Source organism: Chelonoidis abingdonii, chromosome 12 (assembly GCF_003597395.2).
Source record: "Chelonoidis abingdonii isolate Lonesome George chromosome 12, CheloAbing_2.0, whole genome shotgun sequence".
Lineage (NCBI taxonomy): Eukaryota > Metazoa > Chordata > Testudines > Testudinidae > Chelonoidis > Chelonoidis abingdonii.
Genome location: NC_133780.1, coordinates 8,048,590 through 8,071,622, shown reverse-complemented (window position 1 = coordinate 8,071,622; position 23,033 = coordinate 8,048,590). Strand labels below are relative to the sequence as shown.

Below are 23,033 nucleotides of genomic sequence, written 5' to 3'. Positions count from 1 at the left end.
ACACTGACACTTTACAGCGCTGCATCTTGCAGCGCTCAGGGGTTTTTTTTTTCACACCCCAGTTGCAGCGCTGTAAAGTGCCAGTGTACCATGGCCAGAACTTTGGGTTGAGGATCTAGTTTATCGGCTAGAAAAGAGAACTTCTAATGAGGGTAGGTCCTAGTCCAACCTTTCTGATTTTGCTTTTGCACATGACCATCCCTCCCCTTGTTTCTGTTGGGATCTCTTGTCTCTCTTCAAATAAATTTCCTTTTCTTTTGCTGTCAGCAAATTCCAATGCTGTGTGTGATACCAAAGCAGTGGTGTCCAGTCAAACTGGTCAAGTGATGCTGTGGGGTTCAACCCAGACCAGGAAGGGGTCCTGTCATCGCCTGCCGTGTATTCCTGGGTTTCTCTCTGTTGTACAGCCATGGTTCAGAATCCTCACACCACCAGCCTACGCACAGCACCAGCGCCTCTCACTGGCTTCCACCAGCTTTGGTTCCTCTTTGCCAAGTCACCCCAAACTCACCCCCCATACCTGAATCTCCCCAAAACCGGCTGCCCTGTAGTGTCAGATCCTCCTGAGCATAGCACTCACAGCACTTCAGTAACTTTGCTGCTCTCTTAAAGAGACACCGCACAGCCCCCCCGTTAGGTTAGCTGAGGACTCGCACTTCACTGTGATCTGCAGCACTGAGATGGTTTGTTGTAAAACTAGAAATAAGTTTATTCTCTTGCACCGTAGGGTTAAGGAATGTCTAGTAAGAGTGAAAGGGCCAGGGAGGTTACAAACAAAACGTTCTTTCTAGTGACTATATTTCTCTTCAGTAAAGCTGTGTCTTGGTCTTAGCAGGTGTCTCACCTAGATTCAGTGTCTGGGGACTTTCAGCCCCCTTGGTTGAAAGGTTCCACTTTTCTCAGATGTACAGGAGCTCAGCCCTCTTGGATCTGCCCAGTACTGGATGCCAAGCTGGCTTTGTGGCCTGGTTATATCTAAGGTTCCCATTTTGTCATGACTATTTTTGGTAAAACTCATGGACAGGTCATGGATAATAAACAAAAAATCACAGAAGCCTGCAACCTGCCTATGACTTTTACTAAAAATAATGGAGGGAGACTTATGGGGTGATGACTGAAGCTTGAGGTTTTTTGGGGGGAGGTACTGAAAGCCCAATCCTCCCCATTGCAGGGTGGCTGACAACTCCAGGTGCCCCACCACAACTGAGACCTCCAGGGGACCCTCCGCCTCTGAAATGGAAAATCTCATGGAGGTCTCTGAACATCATGGAATCCGTGACTTCTTTGAAATAATCTTATTCTTCCTTATAGCTTCCAGAGTTCAATGACTTCACTTCAGTCGGCAGCTGTGGCTTCCATCTCCCATTGAGAGTGGGAAGTGGCATCTTCCACCTTGGTTTGCGCACTGGCTTTGTCTGCCCTTCATGTAAATGTCATTTCATTGTCCTCGCTCAATGCAGGCAGGGGGAAGAACCACATTCCTTTGCCTGGAGGAGAGGGGTGATGTAAGCCTTGCCTGACGACACATTTTAATAACATCTTGCAGCAGGTGTTTCTAATGCTTCATGGATTACCATCATGCCTGAATCTGGCTGATCAGTGAGTTGTTAGTTTCCTCTGACACCTTTTAGATACCGATCCTGGCCCCAGTGAGTTGGGCTGGTCACGGCAGCTGAAACTCACTGCCGGCTCCCAGGGAGCCTCTGGCATTGGGAAGCTCTCAGGTTTGGCGAGGTGCACTGGTCCTTGGGGAGCTGCAGATCGGGGATTTCCATGGATATCCGGTGACAGGGGCTGGATACCCCAGGGGCACACTTTGAAGGGACTCAGGAGCTGGGATCTGTTGTTACCCTGCAGGGCAAAGGCAGGGCTGGTGTACCCTGGGGGAGAGCACTCCAGTGGCTGAGGGGCTGGGTGTGGTAGGGGGCTAACACCCAGCTGGCCCAGATGAGTCCCTTGCACCAGAAGCACGTGGAAGGCAGGTGAAACCCAGCCCTGGGTGCGCTGAGCAGCCTCCCAGCACCTCTCTCTGCCTGCAAATGCACCACTGAGAACCCCTCTGCTGGAGCCAGGTGGCTTAGGTGCCTGTGCTCTGGTGAGAAAGATGTCAAGTGCCACCCAGAAAAGCCAGCAGAAGGGGGTGTGGGGTGATTCCTCCTGTGAACTCTTAGCCCAGGTAGGAAGTGGAGCAGCCACCCTGATGTGAGAGACCCAGGTTCAGTTCTAATCTTTGCCTGATGTGGAGAAAGGATTGAACAGGGAATGCCCACAGCTCTCAGGACAGTGCTGTCACCATTGGACCATGGAGTCTCCCAATGTCAGATTCCCCCTATTTCCTGTTTTACTTTGGGTTTTGTTGCAGAGTCCTTGGGAAAGGGGGCAGGGCCCTCCCAGGCAGGTGCTCCAAACCTGGACTGCAGAGTCAGTCTCTCGCTCTGCTCTGGCCCAGTGAACATCCCACCCAGGCTGGGCAGAGAAGGGGGCTTTGATGAAGATCTCTCTCCAGCACAGACCCTGCTGGGGGAGCAGCAGCCACTCAGTCCAGGATTCCAGATCCCAATGGAGCGAAAAACAGACATACTGAGAGCAGCCTCCACTGTCTCTCTTTCCCACCTCTGGATACAACAGCTAGTGAATCAACTCCCCCCACTCCCCTCCCCTCCAGACCCCCAACCCTGGAGGAATCCAGTGCAGTGAGAGATGGATAGGCCGTATAGGCAGGTACCTAGGACCCTATTCCTGGGTGTGTTGAGGGTCGCACAGGAGCCGACTCATTGAGGAGAAGGAGCAGTGCTGGCTGCCCCACTGCCCACTCCAGAATGTCCCAGTTCCAGAACCCATTTCAGAAGAGGGGGCACCAGGGCAAACTCAAGTGAGTGCTGTTGACACCGGTGGGGGCCAGGGCCAAAATGGAGTCAGTTGTGCTGTGATCCCTGTGCACCAGGGCACAAGTGGGCAGAGCATCCGTCCCTGAACCAGACCGGCTGGAGTTTGCTGGTGATGTGCAGGTGTGTGAGAGGGAGCTGCAGTCAGTGCCCACATGGGGGAGCCATCCAGGAGAGGAGCAGAAGGGATCCCTGGTCACGGAGTGGGGTGGAGGGGCAGACGTGAGGGGGGATGGGTTAATCCAGCCTTACAAATAACTTCAGGAACCTGGTGGCAAAGCTCTGAAACCTCCATGACCCGAGCTGGTATCTCTGGCCCAGGGCTGGTAGCCAGTGAGTCTGGTGTGGATACAAGAGACCAGCTCTGATCGCTTGCTCCCTGTGACTGTCTGTTAGCAGAGTGGCAGGTTTCAGCATGGTAGCTGTGTTAGTCTATATCAGCAAAAACAAGGAGTCCTTGTGGCACCTTAGAGACTAATTTATTTGGGCATAAGCTTTCAAGGGCTAGAACCCACTTCACTGGATGCATGGAGTGAAATACAGGAGCAGGTATAAATACATGAAAGGATGGGGGGTTCCTTTACCAAGTGTGAGGTCAGTCTAACAAGATAAATCAATTAACAACAGGATACCAAGGGAAGAAAAATAACTTCTGAAGTGGTAAGAGAGTGGCCAGTTGATGAGAGGGTGTGAGTAACAGTAGGAGGAAATTAGTATTGGGGAAATTAAGTTTAGGTTTTGTAACGACCCAACCACTCCCAGTCTTTATTCAGGCCTACTCTGACAGTATCCAGTTTGCAAATTAATTCCAGTTCTTCAGCTTCACGCTGGAGTCAGTTTTTGAAGTTTTTTTACTGAAGAATTGCCACTTTGGTGTCTTTTATTGACACACACAGTCAGTGTCATGGAGAAATGTGTCCCCTGCAGCTCTAGCTCTGGATTGTCTCTCTGGGACCAGAAGCCCCATTACCCCTGTGTCCCTGTAGATCAATGGTTCCCAAACTTGGTTCAAGTATCAGAGGGGTAGCCGTGTTAGTCTGGATCTGTAAAAGCAGCAGAGAATCCTGTGGCACCTTATAGACTAACAGACGTTTTGGAGCGTGAGCTTGTCGTGGTAATACCCACTTCGTCAAGCGCTAGTAGTGGAAATTTCCAGGCAGTATATATAGCTAGCAAGCAGCTAGAGATAACGAGGTAGTTTCAGTCAGGGAGGGTGAGGCCCTGTTCTAAGCAAGTGAGGTGTGAAAACCAAGGGAGGAGAAACTGGTTCTGTAATTGCAGAGCCATTCAAGTCTTGTTGAGTCCAGAGCTGATATGTCAAATTTGCAAAAATGAACTGACAGCTCAGCAGTTTCTCTTAAGTCTGGTCCTGAAGTTTTTTGCTGCAGGAAGCCACCTTAAGGCGCTATAGGGTGCAGGGAGGTTGAGTGCTTTCTCCTACCAGGTGTTTGTAATTGCCATTCCTGGAATATCTGTTGTGTCCATTTATCTTTTCCGTAGGGAGTCCAGTTGGCCGATGTCACATAAGCAGAGGGCATTGTGGAATATGAGGCGTATATACATTGGTGGACGTGCAGGTGAATGAACCAGTGATGGTAGGCTGATCCTGGTTAGGGTCCCTATGAAAATGGTCGCTGGTGTAGACTATGTGGGGCAGAGTGGCATCGAGGTTTGTTGTGCATTGGATTGGTTCCTGAAGCTAGAGTTAACTATGGTACGGTGTTGCAGTTGCTGTGAGAATAACGTTTCAGGTTGCAGGTGTCTGTGAGCCAAGGTATTGGCCTGCCACCAAGATCCGTGAAGGTGGGACATTGTCCAGGATGGTTGTAGATCCCTGATGAGCGTGAGGGGTTTTAGCGGGGGCTGTAAGTGATGGCCAGTGAGTCTGTTGGTTCTTTCTTGGGTTGTCTTGCAGTAGGAGGCTTCTTGGTATAACACTCTGCGTCTGTTGATCTGTTTCCTAATTTCCGCTGTGCGGGTATTGTAGTTTTGAGAATGCGTTGGTGGAAGAAGTTGTTGTAGTGTTGGTCCTCGTCTGAGGGGTTAGAGCAGATGCGGTTGTACCTCCAGTGCTGCTGTGACCAAGATCGTGTGATGATGCCCGGATGGAAGCTGGAGGCATGAAGGTAGGCGAAGGGTCGGTAGGTGTTTTGATATAGAGTGAGGTGTTAATGTGACCTACACTTATTGCACCGTGGTGTCTAGAAAGTGGATCCTGTTAGATTGGTCGAGGCTGAGGCTGGAATGGTGGGGTGGAAATTGTTGAAATCGTGGTGGAATTTTTCTAGAGTCTCCTTCCCATGGGTCCAGTGATGAAGATGTCCATCAATGGAAGCGTAGGTAGAGAAGGGGCGTGAGTAGACGAGAGCTGAGGAAGCGTTGTTCCAGGTCAGCCATAAAAATATTGGCGTATTGTGGGCCATGCGGGTGCCCATAGCAGTGCCACTGATCTGGAGGTATATATTGTCATCAAAACTTGAAATAGTTTGTGTGAGTATAAAGGCACAGAGCTCAGCAGCCAGTTGTGTTGTGGCATCATCAGGGAACTGTTCCTACAGCTTGTATTCCTCCTGTGTGTGGATGTTTGTGTAGAGACCTCCACATCCATGGTGGCTAGGATGGTGTTTTTCTGGAAGATGAAATGCATTGTAGTTTCCTCAGGAAATCAGTGGTGTCACGGAGAATGCTGGGAGTGCTGGTGGCATAAGGGTCTGAGTAGAGAGTCCACATATCCAGACAGTCCTCAGTGGAGTGCCAATGCCCGAGATGATGGGGCTCCAGGATTTCCGGTTTTGTGGATCTTGGGTAGTAAGGATGACACAAATCAGATATCAGGAATGGCAATATACAAAACCTGTAGGAAGGACACTTCAAACCTCCCTGGCCCACACTATAGGCAGACCTTAAGGTGGCCATCCTGCAGCAAAAAAACTTCAGGACCAGACTTCAAAGAGAAACTGCTGAGCTTCAGTTCATTTGCAAATTTTGACACTATCAGCTCTGGACTCAACAAAGACAGTGAATGGCTGCCAATTCAAGAACCAGTTCTCTCCTTGTTTCACACCTCTACTGCTAGAACAGGGCTCACCTCCCTGAATGAACTAACCTCTGTTATCTTTAGCTTGCTTGCTAGCATATATATACCTGCACCTGGAAATTCCACTACCTGCGTCTGACAAAGTGGTATTCACCGCCACGAAAGCTCACGCTCCCAAAACGTCTGTTAGTCTATAAGGTGCCACCAGAATTCTCTGCTGCTTTTACAAACTTGGTTCAGGCCTGTTCAGGGTAATCCCTAGCAGGCCGGGAGAGCAAGAACACTTGTTTACCTGAGCGTCCCCGAGGTACGGCTGCTCTCCAGTGGCTGCGATTCACCGTTCCGGCCAATGAAGCTGCGGGAAGCTATGGGGGCTTGGGGACTTGGAACAATGCCAGTTCCTACAGAAACCCCTCCCCGGGATCGGTGGGGCCCGGCTTCTTCCTTGGAGCCTAAGTCCCGCCACATATGATGCACATAGAGAAATATATCATCTCGTTGAGGCTCTAAGGGATCGCGTAGGGAGCTAGGAGACAGGTGTATGGCAAAGAGGCTAGTCCGACGCGGAGGTGACCGGGGAAGGCTTCAGATGACACAGTCAAAATGAACAGCTTGCGCATAGGCGCTCACACAATTTAATCCTATGGAAGGTGTGTGTCAGGAAACTCTGATTTCACATTGCGAAGATGGAGGGGAGGAGTGAGATGTATGCACGTATGACTCACACACGAGACTCAGGCCTCGAATGAATCGATTCGATTCCCTCCCCGCTGCGGTGCGTGGCTCCACACCTCCTGGCTGAAGATCCCGAGCCCCGCGGCTGGGCTGGAGCCCGCACCCGCGCAACAGAAATGGATACCGGAGAGGGGAATTCTCCAGCAGGCCCTTACCCGCTGCTTCCAGAGCCTCTTCCCAGCAGGGCAAGACCCCAGCCCGGCCCGGCCCCTGCCCCCGGGGCCCGCTCGAGGAAGTGAGAGAGACCCGCCCCCCCCCCGGGCTGCAGGGGGAGGTTTGGCCCCAGGCTGCTCCCAGCGGAGCTGGCTGCGATTCCCGTCCGGGGCCCGGGAAAGCTGCCGCCAGCCCCGGTGTGTGCGGGGCGGGGGGAGCCAGGGGCTGGGACGAGGAGGACTGGAGGTGGGAGGGCAAGGGGGGATTTGGAGGTGGGAAGGGACGCGGGAGCGGGCAGGAGGCAGGTGAAGCGGGCGGCATGGGGCAGAGGGGGCGCTGCACGGAGGATGAGGCCATGCAGGGGGATCAATGTACAAGGGAGAATTGTGGCGCTCAAGGGTCGGATTAGAGGGGAAATCTGGCTGGCGGGATCTAGTGAAGGAAAAGGGGGGATATGGGGAGAGGAGGCTGGAGGCGGACTGTGAGAGCAACAGGAGGCTGGCTGGGGAAGGGAGAGAGAGGCCAGTGAAAAGGGAGAGGGATGGTGAGAGAGACAATAGCAGCTTCCCTGTGCCATGAATTCAGATCTCCCCCACACTGGTGACAAACCGGAGTCGCTGCTGGCTCTGGCAGGGGGTGAGTCCAGTTGGGCGGATGAGATCGGCTGTCCCTGGGGGCTGCAGGGGGAGTCCAGGGCAGTTCATTCCTCAGGTATTGTCACTGGACTAGAGGGCTGTGGCTATTGCTAAGGAAGAGGAGGAGGTGGGTGTGTCTGTGTGCTCCTGGTATTAGAGCCCTGGAGTTGAGCTTCCTGGGGCAGATGCTGCTGCCTCCTCCGTTGGGATCTGGAAGTCCAGACTGAGCAGCTGCTGCTCCCCCAGCAGGATCTGTTCTGGGGAGGGACCTGCATTAACTCCTCTCTGTGCCCAGCCCAGGTGGGGTCTTTCTCCGGTGTCTGGAACCAGCCCCAGGGGGAGTCCCAAGCTCTGTTTTCACCAAATCCTGAGCTGGAGCCTGCAGGACCTGTCTGTCTGCAGGGAGAGAGCAGGGGGGGGAATGAGGGTGTGAAATGGACTCAAGCCCCTGCTGAAACCTCCCCCATCACCCCTGTTGCCCTGACAGGCTGAGGAATTGCATCCATATTTCGCTCCAGATCGTCCCATCTTCCAGGGGACAGGGAAGGGAAATGGCTGTGATGGAGCCAGCTCAGGTAGGGGATTTTCAGAGAGCTGCAGGGGCAGTTACTGTAGAGGGGGAGGGTCAGGAAACACAGGGGGAGGTAGACAGGGGCCAGCATGTGACAAACCAGCTGGGACACATTCAACCTGGGCCTGATTTTCTGAACAGGCCCATTGTCAGGGGGAAACATTCCCCCATTTCTGAACCAGGAAACACCCCCCTGTGCAGGGCTGGGAAAATTGACCAGACTCCCAGTGCTGGAGCCTGACCCCACTGTCCAGAGGCTGCTGTGAAATCCGCAGGGAAGCTGTCGGGATTCCCGTCCCCATCCCTGGCTCAGAGCTCTGCTTCCCGCATCAGCCTGTGGCTGGCAGGCGTGTGGGAAATGAGAAGACCCTACTCTGTCTGCTGGGGAGGACAAGGAGCTCTCACCTTCTCCCCACCCTCGGAAGCCGCCTGGCTGCTCTGAGCAGGGTGCAGGTGGGATTCTGAAGCTCTGATCTTCCCAGAGCTTCCATTTCTTTATCCTTCCTCCAGTGTGACTACTGGGATTGTAGCTGGGGCAGCAGGTGCTAAGGGAGGACTCTTATTGTTTCAGATGCTGGTGACTTTCAAGGAGGTGGCTGTGTATTTCACCCAGGGGCAGGGGGCTCTGCTGGACCCTACTCAGAGAGCCCTCTACAGGGATGTCATGCAGGAGAACTTCGAGATGGTGGCCTCACTGGGTAAGGGATTCCTGTGCTCTTAATTATTACAGGACGGGCAGTCTGCGTGTATGAATCTGGTGAGTTCTGCCCTGCTCAGATCAGACTGAAATGGATCCCAGAGTCCATAGATTTAGTGTGAGAGAAACTTTCATCTCTCCATGCCCCCTCCAATGGGATCAGGAAGTCGTAAAGCTAATGGACATGCTAATTCATCCCCATCCATCCAGCTTTGAAAGGGGCAGGAGCAGGGTATGGTCCTGTTTGTATTATTTCTCATTTCTTTGTACTGTCGGTGTGGCCCCGTTCAACCCAGGATAGATGGACACAAGGTGGGGAAGGCAGTACCTTTGATTGGACCAGATTTGGTTGGTGAAAGAGAGAAGCTTTTGAAGCTTGTTATTTTATTTTGTTTTGGATCACTTGACGATCACCTGTTCTGTTCATTCCCTCTGAAGGATCTGGCACTGGTCACTGTTAGAAGACAGGACACTGGGCTAGATGGACCTTTGGTCTGACCCAGTGTGGCCGTCCTTATGTTCACCCACAGGAGTTGGCCCAAGAAAAGATATTGTGTCACTCACCTTGTGTCTCTTATTTTACACTCACTATCCTGTGTGATCCTCCATTGCTGGGACTGGCTCTGGCAAGACGGGTCTGGAGGTTTAGAACTAGGCAGGGGTTTAACACCAGAGCTGTGTCTGCATCAGCAAGTCCCCCACAATGCACAGATCCTGGAAGCCCCCATTGAGGCGGTGACAGCTCCTCCCCTCCCACAGACATCTGCGTCTCCCTGGGGGCTCAGTGGCCATGTTCCCACCTGTTTAGATTCCACATCCACGTAACTACCAGTGACTTTGTTCCCACCCTTTGGGATTCCACAATCCCCCAGCTCAGCATGGGGAATGTTCTTTGTGACAAATACACTGTCAATACTCAAGATACACCCTCATCTTCCTAATTTCCCTCCCTGAGCAGGATTTCCCATTCCAAAACCTGACCTGATCGCCCGGCTGGAACGAGGGGAAGAGCCGTGGGTCCCGGATATTCAGATCTCTGAGGAATCGGAGATCCCAAGAGGCAGCTGCAGAGGTGAGGAATTGTTGAAACTGATACACAAACCATCTGGCAGGTGAATCAAAGAGCTGGGACTCCCAAAGGTGGGCTGTTAGCGAGCTCCCTGGGGTATGTTTCATCTCACCCAGTCAGGCTGTAGCCAGACGGTATGGTATCATCATGGCAGATATCACCTCTGGCTTCCCACCCATCCTTTAGCTGTATGGAGTTTGCTCCCTGACTTTTCTTGCCTGGCAGCATGTAGATGTAATGTGGAGGCAGAATCCAATTTCTCCATCTCCCCAACAGTCACTGTGTTGTGTTTTCCCCTCTGTGCTGTTACCCATTCTGTCGTTTCTCCCCGGCACAGGGAATGACTCCTGTCTGGATTCTCTCTCTCCCCTAGCAGTTCATGAGATGATGATGAGTGAGAACAAGGAGAAGAATCCACCAGAGGAAGATCCCGAGCAAGTGGAACTGCAGGGGAACTTTTTGAGAGGAGCTGAAGAGAATTTTTCCCAATCCTTGGAACAGGGAAAAGCTTGGAGGAGTCAGCAGAGATCAGAGAGGCAGCTGGAAAACCACCCAATAAAGAAAGAGGATGAATCCGTTGAAGGTCGAGCAGGATGCAAGGACTTCAGGAAAACCACAGCCCTGCAGACCAATCACAAGGAAGGGAAACCTTATAAGTGTCTCAACTGTGGGAAAAGCTTCAATCAGAAATCAAACCTTATCACTCATCAGAGAATCCACACAGGAGAGAGACCTTATAAATGCCTGGACTGTGGGAAAAGCTTCAGTCAGAGCTCACACCTTATTGCGCATCAGAGAGTACACACAGGAGAGAGACCCTATAAGTGTCTCAACTGTGGGAACAGTTTTGCCCAGAGATCCATCCTTATCAGACATCAGAGAATCCACACTGGAGCTAAACCTCACAAATGCCTCGACTGTGGGAAAAGTTTCGCTCACAGATCAACCCTTAGTTCACATGAGAAAATCCACACAGGAGAGAAACCCCACAAGTGCTTGGACTGTGGGAAAAGCTTCATTCAGCGATCAGCCCTTACTACACACCAGAAAATCCACACAGGAAAAAAAGTCTACAAATGTTTGGACTGTGGGGAAAGTTTTACTCAGCGATCAAACCTGATTTCACATGAGATCGTCCACAAAGGAGAGAAACCCCATAAATGCTTGGATTGTGGGAAAAGCTTCCGTGACAGCACAGACCTTCTTAAACATCAGAGAATCCACACAGGAGAGAGAATCTACAAATGCCCTGACTGTGGGAAAAGTTTCACTCAGAGATCAACCCTTACGAGACATCAGAAAATCCACACTGGAGATAAACCCCACAAATGCTTCTACTGCGGGAAAAGCTTCATTCGTAGATCAGCCCTTACTACACACCAGAAAATTCACACAGGAGAGAAACTCTATAAATGCTTGGACTGTGGGGAAAGTTTCACTCAGCAATCAAATCTGATTTTACATGAGATTATCCATAAAAGAGAGAAACCCCATAGATGGTTGGATTGTGGGAAAAGTTTCATTCAGAGTTCAAAACTGATTTCACGTGATATGAGCCACAAAAGAGAGAAACCCCATAAATGCTTGGATTGTGGGAAAGGCTTCCGTGACAGCTCAGACCTGCTTAAACACCAGAGAATACACACAGGAGAGAGAATCTACAAATGCCTGGACTGTGGGAAAAGTTTCACTCAGAGATCAACTCTTACCAGACATCAGAAGATCCATGCCGGAGACAAACCCCACAAATGCCTCAACTGTGGGAAAAGTTTCACTCAGAGATCAACCCATATTAGACATCAGAAAATCCATACTGGAGATAAATCTCACAAATGTCTCAACTACAAGGAAAAGTTTCATACAGAGATCAAACCTAATTTCACGTGAGATGATCTACAAAAGAGAGGAAACCCAAAAAGGCTTGAACTGTGGAAAAAGCTTCAAGAACAGCTCAACGCTCACTGAAACATCGGTGACACCACACAGGAAACAACTCTTAAAAATACCTTGACTGTGGGAAAAGATTCAGTCAGAGCTCACCCATTATCATACATTGAAGGGTCCCCACAAGAGAGAGGCTTTGAATGTGGGGGAAGCTTCATCTGGTGCTTTGGAGTATAAGGCAACAGCAAACCCACCCAGGGTAGAGACCCCTTAGGGCAGGGGTGGGCAAACTATGGCCCTAGGGCCAGATCCGGCCCCTCAGGGCTTTGGATCCGGGCCACGGGATTGCCCCCGTGGCGCTGCGGACCCCGCGCCGTTCTCAGAAGCAGCTGGTACAACATCCCTGAGGCCCCCAGGCAGGGGGGCAGAGGGCTCCATGCATTGCCCTTGCCTCCAGACACACACACACACTCACACACCCCGCAGCTCCCACTGGCCAGGAATGGGGAACCACAGCCAATGGGAGCTTTGGGGGAGGTACCTGGAGGTGCGGCAAGGGCATCGCATGCAGAGCCCTCTACCCCCCTGCTTCTCTCCCCCCCACCCCAGGGCCACAGCACTTCCTGGAGCGGCACAGGGCAGGGGTCAGGGCAGGCAGGCAGGGAGCCTTCCCTGGCCCCAGTGTGTGCCGCTGCCACCCCGAGCCACTTTAAGTAAGTGGCACTGGGCCTGAGCCTGAACCCCGCCTGCACCCTGCCCCCCAACTCCCTGCCCTGAGCTCCCTTGTACATCCCACACCCCTGTGCACACCAACTCCCTGCCCTGAGACCCCTCGTGCACCTCGCACACCTCCTGCACCCCAATTCCCTGCCCTGAGCCCCCTGCTGCACCCTGCACCCCTCCTGCACCCCTGCCCTGAGCCCCCTCCTGCATTCCACACCCCTCCTGTACCCTACACCTTCCCTGAGCCCCCCATACACCCCATACCCCTCCTCTGCTCCAATCCCTTGCCCTGAGCCCCTTTGTGCACACTGCACCCCGTCCCACACCCCGCACTCTCTCCCGCACTCCAACCCCCTGCCCCAGCCCTGCATACAATTTTCCCACCCAGATGTGGCCCTCGGCCCAAAAAGTTTGCCCACCCTTGCCTTAAGGTTTTTCTGCACAGCAAAGAAAAACCCATGGCTGACCCATGACAGCTGACTCAGGCTCATGGGGCTCGGGCTGCAGGCCTCGTTCATTCCTATATGAACTTCAGGGCATGGGCTGGAGCCTGAGTCCCGTGAGCCTCGCACCTCACAGGGTCCTAGAGACAAGGCTCCAGAATAAGCCTGGAAATCTATACAGCAATGAAACACCCTGTGAGTCCGAGAGGGCTGACATGGTGCAGCCGCAGCAGGTGCCTAGTTGCTGTGTAGACAGACCCTGAGATGCCTTTAGCATGGAAAAGTCTCGAAGTGGAGCTATCACCACCTTGGACATGAGAGACTCCTCCACACATGTGGGAAATTCTCTCAGGGCCCTGACTGGGGCTGGCCATGGTGACAAACCCATTTCCTCGTTCCCACATGCATCAGGGATGTTTGGCTCCCAAGGATCCAGCTGCCCATCACTGGGGTGAGGACCAACAGCAGCCGAGCATCAGCTGGTCAGTGACCCTCTGGCTCTGCCTGATCTAAGCAAACCCCAGGCAGAGGAGGAGAAGCCCCCATCAGCCCCTCCTCCCTGCTGCAGCACTGGCTGCTGAGCTGATGGGCCACAGATTGGGGAAGGGAGAGAGAGAAACTCCTGCAGCCGCTCCCTCTGCCTGGCTGAAGTTCCCCCCTTTCCCTTCCCCTCCCAGCCGAGATCCCCCTGCCATGGAGATGAGGAGAAGGACACTTGGGCCAGGCCCCACCTTCACTCTGCACACCTGTCCCCATCCCCCATCTTCCACCATCCCCTGGGCTGGGCCCCCCCACTGACCTGGAGCTGTTCCCTGCCGGGTGAGTGTCCCTGGGGGCTGGTAACTCCTCCCCTCCCCAAATCTCCCAGGGCGCTGGGCTCTGGGGGAATCAACCTTTAAGGGACCAATGGGTTCTGGGGAGGACACTGGGGATTGAATGGTTGGGGCTGGTGGAGCTGGGAAGCAGGGGGAGCTGGGTGATGGGACTATTGAGTGTTTGATCTCCTTCCCAGATCCTCATGTCACTGTCCTCCAGGGTGCTTTGTGGAAGGCTGGGGCTAGCGCACCGTGTGACAGACTGAACTGTGGGTTGAGGATCTAGTTTATTGGCTAGAAAAGGGAACTTCTAATGAGAGTAGGCCCTAGTCCAACCTTTCTGATTTTGCTTTTGCACATGACCATCCCTCCCCTTGTTTCTGTTGGGATCTCTTGTCTCTCTTCAAATAAATTTCCTTTTCTTTTGCTGTCAGCAAATTCCAGTGCTGTGTGTGATACCAAAGCAGTGGTCTCCGGTCAAACAGGTCAAGTGATGCTGTGGGGTTCAACCCAGACCAGAAAGGGGTCCTGTCATCGCCTGCCTTGTATCCCTGGGTGTGTCTCAATTGTGCAGCCATAGTTCAAAGCCCTCACACCAGTAGCCTGTGCACAGCACCAGCTCTTCTCACTGGCTTCCACCTGCTTTGGTTCCTCTTTGCCAAGTCACCCCAACTCACTCCCCAAACCTGAGTCTCCCAAAGCTGGCTGCCCTGTAGTGTCAGATCCTCCTGAGCGTAGCACTCACAGCACTTCAGTAACTTTGCTGCTCTCTTAAAGAGACACCGCACAGCCCCACCCTGTTAGGTTAGCAGAGGACTCGCACTTCATTGTGATCTGCAGCACCGAGATGGTTTGTTGTAAAACTAAAAATAAATGTATTCCTATGGAACCTAGGATTAAGGGATGTCTAGTAAGAGTGAAAGCAACACGAAAGGTTACAAGGTATCACTGTTTCTCAGCATCAGCTAGTGGTAAAAGGCACTAAAAATCATTAAAAGGGTTGGACAAATATTTTCCGTCAAAACATTTTTTGGATCAAAAACTAGGGGTTTTTAAAAAGCAGAAAACAATTACAGACGTCTGCTTTCCTTTAAAATTTGTTGTGGTTTTTTTTAATTGAAAAGTTGAAATTAGTCTTCCAAAATGTGAACATGGTTGGGGGTTTCAGAAGTGTGTGGCTAAATATTTGCTGCTTGCTGTGTTTGTTTAAAGAAACAAAAAAATTCTGCTTAAAAAAAATCCAAAAAACCTTTGAACCACCTCAGCTTGTGACCAAACGCCTTAACCCATCCAGTCAGAGATTTTTTTCCAGGTTTCTGATACTCTGCTGGCTTCCTTGACTCATATCTATCTCCATAACTTTGGGTTCATTTAGCTTAGAACATAAGAACGGCCATACTCGGTCAGACCAAAGGTCCATCCAGCTCAGTATCCTGTCTACGGACAGTGGCCAGTGCCAAGTGCCCCAGAGGGGTGAACCTAACCGGTAATGATCAAGTGATCTCTCTCCTCTATCCATCTCCACCTCTGACAAACAGAAGGCTCCAGGGGCATCCAATTTCCTTACTGTCTAGGCTATAAGCATATGGACTTAATCCTCCATGGACTTATCTTTTCCTAGAAATGCCTCCATAGGGTCCCTCACACACTGGAGACGATTCTGCGGGTTTGTCTTAGATACTTGTGTACCTATACTCCCATAACGATGAGCATTTGACTGTTCTAGAATTGTGGATGGCCTGTGTTGTGAAAACTACATGCACTTAAAAATAGCATATGTCTGTGAATGGATGACAGAGTGGATGCTCAAATTAAATAACCCAACAAAGCACTTCTATACTGGGTTGGACCGCTCTGGGTCATAATGGTTAATTATCACGGGGTGTGAATGTTACCTTCCACCTTTCAAACACGACTATGCTATGCCCAGCATTTAAATAATATTAACCATAATCTAAAAATGTTTACATTTATTGGAAGGGGTCAAACACTCAAAGAGAGTTATGCTATTGAAAGTACAAAAGTTTGAGAACCACTAATTAAACCCCTCTGAAGCCTCAGGGAACGCAAGGGAGCGGTCTGCCTTGGGTAGGGTGGAGGAGGTAGGTGTTAGGATATTGCTCTTCTCATGTGATCCCTCCCATGGAAAGATAACAGCTTGGCTCTTTGTGTTAAATAGCTGTCGCAAGCCTCAAACTGCTGAATGAGCTTTAGGGTAAGGAAGGCTGTGCCTCCACAAACAGCCTGGCCTGCACCCATCGACCCTCAATCCACTTCCTTCCCCATCAGATCCGATCCATCTGTTCTGTCCCCTCCCGCCCAAGACTCACTCTCCCCGAACCAGACACACCGGCGTGGTACAGACACGAACCGGGTCCACACCTCAACCCTCTCATTCTTCTCGCCCCCATAAACCGTTCCCTGACTGCCCCGACCCCTATCCACACACACCCCTGCCAAGTCCTGACAGACCTCTGGAATGCCCACAATCCAATATTCTGTAATATATGTGCACAAATAAGATGACCACCGTCTTTCCAAATGCTTTTGTTGCTCTGCACATACTTCTAACAGTTCCTGTAACAGCTGCCAGTGGAGAATGCAGCTTCTCCAAGCTGAAGTTAATAAAAACACATCCACACTCCACAATGACACAGGAGAGGCTGCTTGGCCTTGCAACCATCTCAATAGAGCATAAGCTGGCCCAGACTGTGGACCTTCAACAGGAAGCAGTTCAAATCTTTGCAACCAATAAAGCATGGAAAGCACCACTTTGATTATTCAAACAGTTAAAAATGCCAGTGTTTACTATGCACCCAAGAAAAGTTACATTTGCTGTTCAGGCATTTGAAAGTTAAATGTTACTTAAAATTTTTGAACAAGGGATTTTAAGTTGTTAGTTCTCCTTTATTGGGGTAGGTAGCAGAGCAGTACCATGAGAGTAGAACAGGAAGAAGGCAAAACTGAGACCTTTCAAAGTTTCAGCCCAAGCAAGGGGGAATGGGGGCTTCATTTGAGCTCCCCACCCGAGGTGCCAAAATGTTGTGGGCTGGCCCTGGTGGCATCTTCCACTTTGCTTCACCTGCTGGCTTTGTCTGCCCGTCATGTAAATGTCATTTCATTGTCCTCACTCCATTTACATTGGAGACAGGTTCCAGCAAGTGGAAGAACCACATTCCTTTGTTTAGGGCAGGGATGACATAAGCCGTGCCTGACAAACACATTTTAAGACATTTTCCAGCCTGTGTTTCTAATTCTTTGTGTATGATCCATAAGTATCTCACGCAAGCATATGACTGATCCCCGGAATCGGGCCCTGCTTCTGTGCCTAAGTGGGCCCTGCGCATTAAAGAAGAGCGCCTAACTTAGGCGCCTTTTTAATTTTTTTACTCATACAGCGGCTGTCCAGGTCTTTGGCAGCACGTTGGCAGAGGGTTCTTCACTCGCTCCAGGTCTCCAGCAGCATTTCGGCGGCATGGGTCCTTCGGTGCCGCGGAAGACCTGGAGCAAGCATAGGATCCACCGCCAAAGTGCCACCGAAGACCCGACGTGCTGCTGGGTATTCGAATCAGGCCCCGCACTTCCTAAAGCCAGCCCTGCCTCTGGCATTGGAATGCTTTCAGGGTCAAAGCAGTACGCTAGTCCTTGGGGAACTGCTCCTTGGGGATTTTCGTGGATATTCAGTGATAGGTGGCACAGTGCCCACTCACGATTGTCCCAGGCCTGGCCCCCATTTTGGGAAAGGGGGCATCAGGCCAAATCTGAGTGCTGTTGACACCTGGCGGGGGACAGGGCTAAAATGAAGTGAGTTGTGCTGTGATCTCCGTGCACCAGGGCACAAGTGGGCAGAGCACCAGTCCCTGAACCAGACCGGCTGGAGTTTGCTGCTGACATGCAGGTGTGTGAGAGGGAGGTGCAGTCAGTGCCCACATGGGGGAGCCAGTTGGCAGAAGGGCAGAGGCAATCCCTGGTTGGCTGGGTGGGGGACACAAAAGGGGGTTTGGCCTAGAACTCAGGGATGCGATAATCCGGCCCTACAAATACTTCTAGGAACCTGGTGGCAAAGCTCTGAAACCTCCATGAACCACGTGAGGGGAGCAGAGCTGGGAGCTCCAGCCCAGGGCTGGTAGCCAGTGAGTGTGAGGTGCAGACAACAGACCAGTTCTGCCCAACTGCTCCCCTGTGCCAATCTGCTACCAGAGCGAATCACACACACAGAGGGTCCCCGGCTGCCCATCACCCCTGTGTGTCCCTGGAGCAATCCCAAGTCTGCACAGAAATCCCCTTTCCTGGGATCTGGGCGCCTCCCGTCTGTCCTCCCACGGGTACGTTGGCCCCTGTGCACGATGCCCCTGTAATGCGGGGAGAAGCTGCCGGTGGCCAGGGGGAGCGGAGCAGCGTCCCGCAGCCCGCTGGGTTTATCGCTAGGACCCAGGAGCCGCTGGGTGGGAACAGCGGCCGGGCTCCCTGCGTCCCAGCAGCAGGAAGTGACTCGCAGCCGCTGCGGTGACTCAGGCTCCCGGCGAGATCCCCGAGCCCCGGCGGCTGGTGCTGGGAGCCCGGAGCCCTGGCTGCAGCCGGGAGAGGGGAATCTCCAGCAGGGCCCTTCCCGCTGCTCCCCAGGAGCCTCTCCCAGGCCAGGGGCAAGCCCCCAGCCCGGCCGGCCCCGCTGGCCCGGGGGGCCCCGTCGGAGGAAGGTGAGAGAGACCCGCCCCCCCCGGCACCCCAGGGCTGCAGGGGGAGGTTAGGCCCCAAGGCTCTCCAGCGCAGCTGCTGCGATTCCCGCCCGGGCCCGGGAAACTGCCGCCAGCCCCGGTGGGTGCCGGGGCGGGGGAGCCAGCCCGGGCCGTGCTGGGCGGGCAGCACACACGGAGTGCCGCCGATCCGCTCCCCCCACGTGCTCTGTTGCTGCTGACGTAGGTGCTCGTGTGACGGTGCCGCTCGCTGACCTGGGAGGCCGAGGGGCTCTGCTGGCCCGAGGGGTCAGAGCGGGCAGGAGGGTCCAAGCGCTGGAGGCAGGGGAAGGAGATGGGGAAAATCAGAGACAGGGGAAGGAACCAGGGTTAAGAATGTGGCTATGGCCCGGCCAGACAGTGTCAGTGGGGACACCCCAGGGTATAGAGGGGTTAAAAGCGACAGCAGTGGGGGCGAGCAATCTGCAGTGTGTGCAAAAAAGGATGTTGAGGTATAAAGGGGCTCCCCTCCCCCCCCGGGGGATGCTACACCTCAGCACCCGCTCCCAGCGCTGGGTTCTCACACAGTTGCACCCCAAGGCCCAGAGGCTTGGAGCTGCTAAAGGAGCCACGATTCTGTGCAATATTTCACCTACCCCCCTCCCCTCCCAAAGTTTTAGTGTTTAAAGTAATCCCTGATCAGTCGCTATCTCTGCATATTGCCTCATTGGTGCAGGAAGGCTCTTGGTCTGCCTAGGGATCCCTGAATGGGAACCGTTCTGCGGGCCTCTAAGTGGGCTGGGATGTGGGAGACCCAGGTTCAAGCAGAGGAGGAAAGCAGGTTTGACCAGGGGTCTCCCACATCTCATGTGAGTGCTGAAAGGTAGTCGGTGGGTACAGGGCCAGCTCCAAGTTTTTGCTGCCCCAAGCAGTGTGGGGGTGAGGGGGAGGGAAGCTGAGTGGTGGCAGCTCCACTGCTCCGCTTTCTTCTTTGGCGGCAATTTGGCAACAGGTCCTTCCCTCCGAGAGGAACCGAGGGACCCGCCGCCAAAGAGCCCAGTGTGCCGCCCCTTCCCCTTGGCTGCCCCGAGCACCTGCTTGCTGAGCTGGTGCCTGGAGCCAGCCCTGGTTCGGTACCACCACCACTGTCTCCTTCTCTGGCTGTTTTGGGTGGCATTAGGCTCCTGCCTAGCTCAAGAAACTGCTTAGGGCCCTGAGCCACCTGACTCCAGGAGCTGGGCTCCCATTTGTGGAGTGCTAGGCAGCACTAGGTGCCTTCCTGCCACTGAGAGTTAAGTGCCAAAGTTTGCGAGAGCCAAGACGGGTTTTAGGTCAGCATCTCCCAGGGGCAGGCTGAGGTGGCTCCTCTCCTTTGTGGGTCCCATTCTCGGGCGCTTGCCTCTCCACATGCTCTATAGGGAGGCTAGACACCTAACTCAGCTTTGTGGATCACAAGATTGTTCCTGTGAATTGCTAGGGGTCTAAAAGCTAGTCCTTGCAATACTCAGCATGCAGATGCCTCCATCCCATCGTGAGTCCAGCCCCCCGGCCTTTTCCTCACTGCTAAAAAGGTGGGTTTAGTTTTTATTGTTTAGGGGTTTTTTTCTACCATGGAGTAACTAAAGTACAGGATTATTCTGAGGTAAAAATACAGTGAGGAGAGAGCACTTGAGTTTTAGCAGTGAGGAAAAGGGCTTAGAAAATGGCTCTGAAATAGGATCAGAGAGCAGGGAGGTAGGGCCCCTGTATTTTCTTTTTTCCCTCCTGGATCACGGTGCACTTTATTTACACCCGCCCGTGCGTGCAGAAGCAGTGCACATGTTGTGTGGGCAGCTTGTTCAGGATGCATAACAGTGGCAATGAGGATACGTCTGTAGAAGGGACAGTGGTAGATTTTCTGCCTAATAGCTTGCGCTTCAAAGGTGTTTGTAAGTATTTTAAATACTGTTTATCGGGTTTGGCGGTGTACTCAGTGTTTGTGCGCAGTAAATGTTTGTTTGCTATAGAAACCATGCAGCCTGATCTACACATGGGCCGTACCTGAACCCTACATTCGGGGAGTCTAGCCCCCGGCCCTGCCCCAGGCTATCCCCTCCTCGCCCGCTGGAGCCCTGAGCCTCCTACTGCAGCTGGAGGAGCCCTGGCCCGCCCACTCCGGCCTCGCTGAGTCATGGGCTGCCAGCTGGCCCGAATCCCAGGCTGCCGTCTGGCCCAAGCACTGGCCTGCCCGCCCCAGCTGTCCCAAACCTCAGCCCACCGGCCGGTCCAAGCCTCAGCCTGCCTGCCTCAGCTGGCCTGAGTCCTGGGCCGCCAGGCACCGGCCAGCCCGCCTTAGCCCCTGCTGGCTTTGGGGAAGAAGCAGAGCAAGGGGGGAAGAGGAGCAGTGTGGGTGAGGTCACGGAGAAAGAGTGGGACGTAGGAGCGAGGCCTCTGGGTGACGCATGGGCGGGGCCACGGCCTAGCTGGGGAAGCTTAGCCCCCACGCCACCCCCTCCCTGGCCCATTCTACCCACCGCCCAAGGATCTACAGTGGAAAGAGCCTAATAAATAACACCACCTTCATTCCGGGTTTTACAGACAATAGCCCAGAGGTTTAACTCTGGGCAGTGCTTTTCTGGATTACCAAAACGCCTTTCTTTGTGCCCAAATTTAAAATGCTGATTTCACGGTGGTAGCAAATTTTGCCCCCTCCATTACCAGTTCCTACCTCTGGACCAGAGGCTGGGGGAAAGGAAGCAGATTGTGACAGGCAACCTCCCCATCCACCATTCTTTGCTGTCCTGGGACCTGGAGATGCAGAAAAGTAGAGGATGTGGAAAGGTGAGCGGTAGTAGATTATGAGGGTAATACCCCCATCACAGCTTGCTACCCCTGGACCAGAGGTTGGGGAAAGGTAGAGGCAGCAAAACTGTGAAAGAGCAGCAAAAGAGAATAGTCAGGTGTCAGTAGCTGCTACCCAGTAGCAAATTGTACCGGCGGCAGTTACACTGGCCAGGAAATGGGTGGCAGAGAGCCCTGCAGGAGTGGACATGGCCCTGTGATTGGTTATTTTTAGGAGCAGATGAACCCATCAAGCCTGGTGGCCTGGCACAGCTCCATGACCCAAGTGAGGGGGGGCAGAGCTGGGAGCTCCAGCCCAGGGCTGGTAGCCAGTGAGTGTAGGGTGCAGACAAGAAACCGTCCCTGACCAACAGCTCCCTGTGCCAATTGCTTCCCAGAACGAATCACACCCGCAGTCAGTGTCATTGCGAAAAGCATCCTCTGCTGCTCCAGGCTCTGGGTAGCCTCTTTAGGACCCCATCACCTCCCATCTCTGTTTATATCGTGGACTCTCTGGAATAATCCTGAGTCTTGATAGAAATCCCCCTTCTCCTGCTCCCCAGGACTGGTACATCTCCTTTCTGTCCTCCCATTGACACGGTGGCTGCTTTGAACGATGACCCCTTAATTCTGAGAGAAGCTGCCTGCGCCCAGGGGACATGGGGTCCCTGAGGAGTTTATCGCTGGGACCTAGAAAAAGCTGGTGTGGGTGTGATCACTGGGTCCAGGCATCAGAGTCTCTGCAGTAAGGGCTTGTGTACACTACAAAATTAGGGCGACTTAATTTAGGTCAATCTACAGTCATGCCTGTAATTGAGTGGGCTGTTGGGGTCCACACTGCCCTTCTTCTGCTGCCAGAGCAGGTCCTCACCAGGAGCATTTGCACCGACTGATGTGGGGCACTGACAGCTGCACAGGGCTCACAGCTGGAGCTCCCCACACCTCTGGAGTGACAGCCCAAGCTCTGTGCCCAGGGCTCAGTTTCACAGCAGAGAGCCTCCTAGGAATGAAATTGACATCCTGGCTCAGAGCAGCTGTAGGTTCCCTGCTGTGAAATTGAGCCCAGGATGCCGGGGGGTGGGGAGGCTTAACCCCCCTCACCCTATTCAGCCTTGGGGCACTGGCTCCAGACTTCAGCCCTTCTACCCCAGCTTCAGCTGTGGCGCTTTGGGCTTCAGTCCTCCAGGGTGCTGGGGTTCCGGGCGTCAGCCACCCCACACCGCCCTAGTTCCGACCATGGGACTCCAGCTCTGGGCTTCAGCCAAGGGTGGTGGGGCTTCAGCAGGCCTGGCTTTACTGGCCGCCGTGGTCAAGAGGCAAGCAGTGGGGTGAGCCTGGGGTGTAAGGCTGCAGAAGGGAGTTTGTGGGGGGGAAGCAGTGGGGCCCAGGAGGTGATTGGAAGCCATAGGGGGTGATGGAGGGCTGGGAGACGTAGTGGTGGTCAGGGGAGATCCGTGCAGGGTAGGGGGAGGCAGTGGAGCAGCAAGGGCCAGGAGCACCAAAATACAACTCTACATTAGCAAGACATGAGAAGTTATTCTTCCACTCTGATTAAGTTTCAGCTTGAGGATTGTGTTCAGTTCTGGGTGCTCCATTTCAGGAAAGATGTGGACAAATTGGAGAACGTCCAGAGAAGAGCAACAAAAATGATTAAAGCTCTAGAAAACATGACCTATGAGGGAAGACTGAAAAAACAGAATTTGTTTAGTCTGGAAAAGAGAAGACTGAGAGGTGACATGATAACAGTTTTCAAGTGTTTAAAAGATTGTTACAAGGAGGAGGGGAAAAAATTGTTTTTCTTAACTGACAAGAAGCAATGGGCTTAAATTGCAGCAAGGGAGGTTTAGGTTGAACGTTACGAGAAACTTCCAAACTGTCAGGGTGGTTAATCAC

General features: G+C 53.0%; 2 protein-coding genes across 4 annotated transcripts in view; one reads left to right on the top strand and one right to left on the bottom strand.

The window, feature by feature from the left end:
• LOC116827228 (uncharacterized) overlaps positions 1-23,033 on the bottom strand; it is a 423,640-nt gene that overhangs the window by 224,457 nt on the left and 176,150 nt on the right. The window lies entirely within an intron of this gene.
• LOC116825023 (uncharacterized) overlaps positions 7,880-23,033 on the top strand; it is a 28,107-nt gene continuing 12,953 nt past the window's right edge. Inside the window, 4 exon segments of the mRNA XM_075071698.1 lie at positions 7,880-8,020; positions 8,588-8,714; positions 9,672-9,785; positions 10,159-11,515. Of these exon segments, the coding sequence (XP_074927799.1) occupies positions 7,880-8,020; positions 8,588-8,714; positions 9,672-9,785; positions 10,159-11,515 (1,739 nt within the window).